Source organism: Triticum urartu, chromosome 3 (genome assembly GCF_003073215.2).
Source record: "Triticum urartu cultivar G1812 chromosome 3, Tu2.1, whole genome shotgun sequence".
Lineage (NCBI taxonomy): Eukaryota > Viridiplantae > Streptophyta > Magnoliopsida > Poales > Poaceae > Triticum > Triticum urartu.
In genome coordinates, this window is record NC_053024.1 from 417,728,060 (window position 1) to 417,736,252 (window position 8,193).

General features: G+C 45.2%; 1 protein-coding gene across 1 annotated transcript; it reads left to right on the plus strand.

The window, feature by feature from the left end:
- The first annotated feature begins 3,755 nt into the window (after positions 1-3,755).
- Positions 3,756-7,921, plus strand: LOC125544173 (TPR repeat-containing thioredoxin TTL1-like). The gene is made up of 7 exons (XM_048707762.1): positions 3,756-4,889; positions 5,496-5,697; positions 5,810-5,994; positions 6,087-6,420; positions 6,498-6,702; positions 6,917-7,023; positions 7,108-7,921. The coding sequence occupies exons 1-7, from the start codon at positions 4,018-4,020 to the stop codon at positions 7,267-7,269; spliced, it is 2,067 nt and encodes a 688-aa protein (XP_048563719.1). The 5' UTR covers positions 3,756-4,017; the 3' UTR covers positions 7,270-7,921.
- The last annotated feature ends 272 nt before the right edge of the window (positions 7,922-8,193 follow it).

The following is an 8,193-nucleotide window of genomic DNA, read 5'->3' on the forward strand; positions in this document are numbered from 1 at the left end:
CAGTCATCAGAACGAAACACTACTTCCACTACTCATTTTCCGAGAGAACCATTTACTCATGTGTTGAGATCAAGCTATTCCAATCCGACCATTTGAACCTTGATTTCTAGCCTTCCCAAGTTGCTTTTAATTCAACCCCCTCTTCTACCAAAGCCAAATTGGTGAGAGAGTGATTCAGTGTTGGGGAGACTATCATTTGAAGCACAAGAGCAAGGAGTTTATTATCAACAACACCATTTATTACCTTTTGGAGAGTGGAGTCTCCTAGATTGGTTAGGTGTCACTTGGGAGCCTCTAAGAGATTGTGGAGTTGAACCAAGGAGTTTGTAAGGCAAGGAGATCACCTACTTTGTGAAGATCTACCCGAGTGAGGCTATTCCTTCGTGGGCGTAAGCCATGATGGAATAGACAAGGTTGCTTCTTCATGGACCCTTCATGGGTGGAGCCCTCCGTCAACTCGCACAACCATTACTCTCTGTGGGTTGAAGTCTCCATCAACGTGGATGTACGATAGCACCACCTATGGAACCATGACAAAAATCATCGTGTCTTCATTGCGTTTGAGTTCTCCGATCCCTTCTTTACATTCATATGCAAAGTCTTTACTTTCCGCTGCTCAACTCTTAGACTTGCATGTGTAGGGCATACTTGACTTGGTTGAATTGCTAAAACTTTCCTACAACTAAAATTGGGAAAATGATAAGTTTTATTTGGTCAAGTAGTCTAATCACCCCCTCCAGACATACTTTTGATCCTACAGCCACACGCTACGCGAGACTGACTGTGCTGAGCCAACCTTGCATTTCCAAGGTGTGCCTATTTACCTCATGCCACCTTTTTCTTCCTAACTAGAAAATAAGATGTGTAAGGTAGGCTTTTGCTGGTTTTCATCTCCGTCTTCTTATTTTTGGCTACTTTTCTAAGCATCTGCTAGTGATGGCAACTTAATCCCGACTAGTACAATTTTGAGAGGATTATTGTCCGACTCATTCTTGTTTTCCATAGTACCACTTCAATGTTCTTAGAATGTCCAACGAGTAAATTATAATCATCAATGGCAGCTCCGACCCGGGTCACACTTATTACTTGAGTATACAAATATGCGGCCTGTTATTTTGGCAGAAGTTGTGATTTTTGTAAATGTCATTTTGCTTGATCCGATATGTACTAACATTCCTTGCCACCTTCTTGTAGTCACAATATTGGACACAAGATGGTGAGCTCATTGTTGGGTAGAGTAGGAATAAAAACCTCCATAAAGTAGGTCACTTGTCTTGTAATAACCAATAGTATGTCTAGCTATTCTTGAACATGTTTAGTGTGTGTAGATAGCGTTGAAACAAAAGTTGTTCAACCTTTTGAAACTTAGTTCACAGAAATTTACCGGAAATTTATCCTAGTGGACGCCACTTCTTTATCTTATTTGTTTGTCTTGCACTGAGAATGAGTAAGTGGAACGGAGAAACTCCAAAATACTTTGTCCATCAAATTGTAGTGTCTTAAGAGCTCTATTTTTATATCAACCGAGTAGAGCTTGTACTTTATTCTCATTGAAGACTTTAGTCTAAAAATAATAATATTGAAGTTGAAGAGACATCTTCTCTTTGTACAAATACAAAAAAAGTAGATTACAAAATTTATCCACGACCGAGATATACAATTGACTATTGGTGTCTAGTTTGAATTTGTTATTGTTCCCTTGGCCTCTACAATGAGAAGGAGTGCACAACCTACAAATACGTTTATTACAAAGTCTTAAAAATAAAGGAAAAGGCCCTCATGCTAACATATGTAAAACAAGAAAAAAAGTGCTAAATAGAGCTACCGTCACCTAGTCACCTATGAACACACCATGAAAAAGTAGCAAGTAACTGCATCACTATGGTCTCCAACCACTTGCTTCACCTGATCATGCTTTCCACAAACCCGGCCTATGTAAGAATGCTCATGATTGCAACAATACAACACTCCTAGGAATAACTCGGTTTTGGTAGTTTAAACTTCTTTGTCAAAATAATATAGTTGTATCATAACCAAATAACCTAACATTTATCAGAACTACACTCATAATCTAGGAGAAGGGACGCCACCCTGGACCATCGGGCCATTTTCCTACACATATGAGCATCATTTAAGAGCAATACACAATACCTAGAGAAACCGAGCAGTTTGGCATATACATTCACCTTGTTTATAGAAGTTATTTTGAGCTAAGTATCTCTAGTCAAAGTTATCCTTTGACATATAATATTGTACCGAATGAGGTGTGTGTGAGTGTGTGTGGGGGGGGGGGGGGGGGTTGATGTACTAAGTTTCCACAAAATGTGCGAGTAAATAGCACATGCGAGTTCATGGTAAGTCAATACATCGAGCCGGTAAAGAAAATGTCCATTATGCTATACAACATGGCTGCAATTATTTGGCCCGATAAGAGCTCATCTAAATTTGACATTAAAATACCGGTCATATGACTTGTGCCAAAATGACATTCTCCCTTCTCGTAGTGTTATATAAGGAATTGCATTGTACAACTAATTAAGATTCATTTTTCATCCAACTTATTACAAATGGGTGTCACGGTCATTTTGGAGGCCAATGCATCCTAATTAGCTCTTTTGGCTTGGTATAGTTTCTTGATAGTAGTTGTGTTTTCCTCTATTCATTTAGCCATTGGTCATTACATGGCAGATATATTTTGTAGACCATTGCAACAATTAGTCACCACAAGAGAAATGCATCATGCACACTGTGTGATAAAAATAAAATAAAATATGGCAATACACCAAATATCTTAAATATTTCAGTGTTTGTTTAGTAATCTAGTTGGATACACAAATATTAGAACACATGGTTTGGATATTTAAACCCATTCTTAAACAATGTATATCTAGAAACATTAATTTATATTCAGATGCTCAACCATTTTTGGGACACCGAGGATTTGGGATATCCGAAGGTATTGCGTTATTAAATACGAGAATATATGATAACTTTTATATCATAAATTACATTAGACTTGACGATGTATGTATCTTGTATGCCACTAAAAAATACTATCCTTATATATTACAAATCTGATAGATAATGTTCAATTCTGTTGTTGAAATGTTGTCACCGCATCATCAATATTTACCTTATGCAAAGTATAGTGACGTTCTATCTAAAATTATAGTTAAAAGGAAGGTAACCCCGCCGTAGAACAAAAATATATCATAAAAGCCAAGTTCGTTTCTAAATCCACTAACAATATATGTTATTTACATCACTTAGATGGTACCAGTCAAAACACATCTTATGTCTAGATTGTATTGCCTCTTGAAACTAAAATAGTTGTAAAATTGCTATAACTCACCCGCAAATTTTTTTCTCTGCAAAAAGGTAGATTTTATTTTGACTGATTTTCTGTAAATCAAAGTGTTTCTAAGAAATTCAAAAAAAAATCGCTATAACTCCAAATATCTCTATAAATCAAAGTAGTTCAAAGAAATCTCGATAACTCTCTAACCCTCCAAAAACCCACAAGGTCCAAGAAGACAGAATCCCAAAACTCTATGGCACCAAACCGCAAAACCATCCTCCAGGCAGAAACCCAAACAGCCCCATAGAAGAAGAAAGGATAGAGATTTTTGTATTTTGCCCCCTGAGATACTCGAAGCGTCTCGGGGTCACCCCTGTGTCGGTGTGCGCAGAGTCTATTTCTTCCCCTGACGCCCAGTCCTCTCCCCTTTCTTCTTCCTTCCTTCCTTCTTCTCCCCTCTTTCTCCGGTCGGTGCTCGCCATCTCTCTCCATTTCCCCGCCTCACGAGAAACCCACACGCGCTTTTCCTCCATAATTTATTGCTCAGGGTTCTTGCCGAGCAGTACTGCGCAACCACCCCCGCCGCGCGCGCGCGCGCAAGGACGAGCTCTTCCCGTGTTGCGTGCTTCCTTCTATGCCTGCTTGTTTGGTCAGGGGAGGAGGAGGAGTTGCGGGGTGCAGGTGGCGGCATTGGTGAGATTTTGCGGTGAGATCCAGCCATGTCGGAGGCCGACCGGTTACGCCTCCCCGCGGCGGCGATGGCGCTCGACGGCGGCGCCGTGCGGGACAAGCCGGACTCCAAGGCTAACGTGTTCGCGGATCTTGGGTCCCCGGTGTCGCCGCTGCGGGCGCGGGCCAGCATGACGACCTCCTCCTCCTCCTCTTCCGGGTCGGCCAAGTCGCCAGCGCAGTCAAATGTTGGGGCGGCGGGAGTGGCAGGTGGGAGGAGCCACTCCGGTGAGCTGGCGGTGGAGAGCCACCCGCCGCGGCTTCCGGGGCACCGGCGGTCCGGATCTGGCCCGCTGATTTTCTCCGGCGGCAGCAGCAGCGGAGGGAGCGGGGGAGGCGGAGGGGACCGTGGGAGCACGGCGAGCTCGCCGATGACCAATGCGCTCCCCGCCGGTAACATCTGCCCATCTGGGCGCGTTCCGGGGGCGGCGGCCGCGCCGCCCCCGCCGCGCTCCCGCCCGGACGTGCTCGGATCCGGCACCGGCCACTATGGCCACGGGAGCATCATGCGCGGTGCCGGCATGGTCCCCGCGAGAAGCAGCATTGATGCGCCGTCCTTTCTCGGACACTCAATGCGATCTCCGGCAAGCTCCCCGGTGGCGCCACCGAGCGGCGGAAGCCTCCAGGAGATGACTCGCTTAGGCAACGAGTGGTACAAGAAGGGGAGGCACGGGGAGGCGCTGCGGTACTACGACCGTGCGGTGTCTCTCTGCCCCGAAAGCGCCGCGTGCCGCGGAAATCGTGCCGCCGCTCTCATCGGCCTCGGCCGGCTCGCCGATGCGCTCCGCGACTCCGAGGAGGCCGTGCGGCTCGACCCGGCCAGCGGTCGCGCCCACAGCCGCCTCGCTGGTCTCTACCTCCGGTGAGGTTCTTGTGCTCGTATCTTTGGGTCACTGTAACCGGCATTGCGCCGCTCTGCGGCAGAACGCATTAGATTCCAGTTCGATGTGCAGATCCCTACTTGATTCCATTGCTCTCAAGTGTTCACGTTTTCACGCCTGCATGTTGCTGTTGCTTTCTTGGCTGTGCTTGCCAGCTTTTCCCGTTAACAAAGTCCAACCTGAAGATGAAAGCAACATGATTGTTGCGTTGTTCCTCTTTCTTTTTGTTTGCGCTGCCCGATTTGATTGGGGATTGTTACTGGTCCGTGTGGTCTGTTTGATCATCCCTCTCCAATTTGAAAAAAAAGGAATTTTGGTGACAGAATTATCACATTAATTGGGCGTTTCCCATCACACAGTGCTGAATGAAAGGTGTTGCTTAGCTGTATTATTTTGTAAGCTTGCTTGATGCCATTGTCTTTAGGTACACTGAATTCAGACCACACAATGCTGACGAACCATGAATTTTAATCCTAATTCTGTTCAAGCGGGGCGCTGTCCTGACCTGAGAGCAATTCAGTGTTATTATTCAGATGTGCTGCATGCTTGTTTTGTTGCTGAAATCAGTGTTATTTCCATTGTTTCAGGCTGGGAATGATTGAAAAGGCGAGGAGGCACTTCACACAAGCCAGGCATCTTCACGAGTCCGACCCTGCAGACTGGGAGAAGCTGCAGGATGTGGAGATGCATCTAGGAAGAAGCACAGATGCCAGGAAAATTGGAGATTGGAAGAGCGCGCTGAGGGAAGCGGATGCTGCAATTGCGGCCGGAGCCGACTCGTCTCAGTTGGTAAATTGCTCATCCCTCGCTTGTGCTTTCTTTCTTTCAAGTGTTGGAAAATGGAATCAGTTTTACATTGTAGATTCTTGGTAGAATTTATACTGGTTTCTTTTTCAACCAGCTTCGTGCCTTGAGATCAGAAGCACTTCTCCGGCTCCACAAGCTAGAGGAGGCTGATTCGACTCTTACAAGCTTGCTGAAATTAGACAAGTCATTACTATCGTGGACGGCGGCCAAACTCTCGGGCATGTTAGTTGAATCTTATGTACATATTGTGCGAGCCCAGGTTGACATGGCATTGGGAAGGTACGTACGATCGTCCAACCCTGTAACAATGCTTGATTCTCTAGACTGCAGCAAAAGCAGATCATCGCTGAAGTTGGGATTCATTTCTGCAGGTTTGATGCCGCTGTTGCAGCAGCTGAGAATGCCAGACTTATCGATCCTGGGAATGCAGAAGTTGGGATGATTCTAAATAATGTGAGGCTAGTTGCAAGAGCTCGAGCCCAAGGGAACGAACTCTTCAAGGCTGCCAAGTTTTCTGATGCTTCTATAGCCTATGGTGAAGGCCTCAAGTACGATCCTTCAAATCCAGTGCTCCACTGCAACCGAGCAGCTTGCTGGTGGAAGCTAGACCGTTGGGAGAAAGCCGTTGATGACTGTAATGAGGCGTTGAGAATACAGCCTACTTACACAAAGGCTCTCTTAAGGCGAGCAATGTCCTATTCCAAGGTAAGCGACCGGGCATTCTCATGTTCTTGACATCCCATTCCGCTTGCTGTTTTGTTGACCTCTTCCATTTTTATTAGCTCGATCGTTGGGCTGATTGTGTGCGGGATTATGAGGCGCTCCGGAAAGAGCTTCCTGCCGATACTGAGGTTGCTGAAGCATTGTTCCATGCTCAAGTTGCCTTGAAGACAACTCGTGGTGAGGATGTATCAAACATGAAGTTTGGAGGAGAGGTTGAAATGGTAACCAGTGTAGAGCAACTATATGCTGCCACTCGTTCGCCTGGTGAGTTTTTCTCAAATAATACTTGTTTCTGTTACAGTTCCGATATCCGTAGGTCAGTTCTTGTGTGTATCTGTGCATTATCATGAAGAACGAGAACTGCCACATTGTTTGTGTATAAAACTATAAAATTATTACTGATGCATCTGGATAGGTTTATATAGTGTACTAGATTTGCCTGCATTACAGTTTTGCTTGCCTGTCGTTTCATTTTCAGGGGTATCTGTTGTCTACTTCATGTCGTCGGTGAATCAACAATGCATACAAATTACACCTGCGGTGGACTCTCTTTGCAGCGAATGCCCCTCAATGAATTTTCTGAAGGTAAAGCTACTTGATGTATCACTCAATCAGTTACAACTTTTTGCAAGTCACTAACAGACAGGCCACATTGCAACCCCTCAACAGGTAAATGTTGAAGATAGCCCAACGGTGGCAAAGGCAGAGAACGTGCGGATAGTCCCTACATTCAAGATATACAAAAATGGGGCGAGAGTGAAGGAGATGATCTGCCCTACCTTGCATGTCCTGCGCTACTCAGTGAGACACTATGCCGTATCCAGTTCTTGAGAAGCTTTCGGTTGGTACATAGGGCTCCCCTTTCCTCTGCCAGCCAGTCTTTTGCTTTAGGTCCCAAATTTGCAAAAACACCAGCCTCCACAGCATTTCACCAGCTGCATAATAATTCCCCATTGAGCATCGAGCATAATGAGCCTCCCCCAGTTTTCTGCTTTCCACCCATCATTACCCATCCCGTCCCATCCCTTGCCGTTGAGAACATATGATATTGCCGACCCCATTCAATTCTTACACCTTTCAGGCTCTTTGGCTCCCTGTATTTTGATACATTTTGCTTTACATCTTAGGCCGTAAACCAGCAGCGCCCGTGGAGGGCAATGTTTGTAATGTTGTTTAGTTTAGAATATCATAGAGGGAGAGGGGAGGGGGTTGCTGGTTGCGGTTTTCGTTACGTGTATATACCCTATAGCAAAACATGAGAATCCATTTAGTGGAGGTGGTGAGGAGGGGGAGGAGGGTACAGACAGGGCTAGTTGTTGTGTTACTGTCATTTTAGCGATAAAAAGGAAAATCAATTGGTAATTGGTGTAGAGAGGGGAAAGATTGGTGGTGTTAATTGGATGCCATTTTGCTGCTTCTGCTGGTCTGTGGTGCCGATACATTTTCATCATCATGAATAAAACAATCCAACATTCTTTCTTTCTTTCTTTGTATTTTACTCTGCTGTTGGTTATTTCTTTCTGTAATGAGCTGGAGTATTATGGTATGTTGTCAAGAATCACTAATCCTAGCTTGCTCTGGCATTCTTCTACTATTTGTCAGCATTAGCACAATAGGTTTGTTCTGCCAGCTGGCATGGCATGGCCTGTGAGAGTCCTTGGGAGTAGAGATGATGGCAACATCAGCACTGGTCCTCTGGTTTGGCTGTGTGTGTGGTGGCTGGTAGGTGTGGGTAACAAGGGTAGTAGTAGTAAC

Excerpts from the sequence above, each read along its gene's own strand:
- LOC125544173 (XM_048707762.1), top strand. The coding sequence starts at position 4,018 with ATGTCGGAGGCCGACCGGTTACGCCTCCCCGCGGCGGCGATGGCGCTC. Across the intron at positions 6,421-6,497 it reads GAGCAATGTCCTATTCCAAG|CTCGATCGTTGGGCTGATTG; the intron begins GTAAGCGACCGG and ends CATTTTTATTAG. Across the intron at positions 7,024-7,107 it reads CCTCAATGAATTTTCTGAAG|GTAAATGTTGAAGATAGCCC; the intron begins GTAAAGCTACTT and ends ACCCCTCAACAG.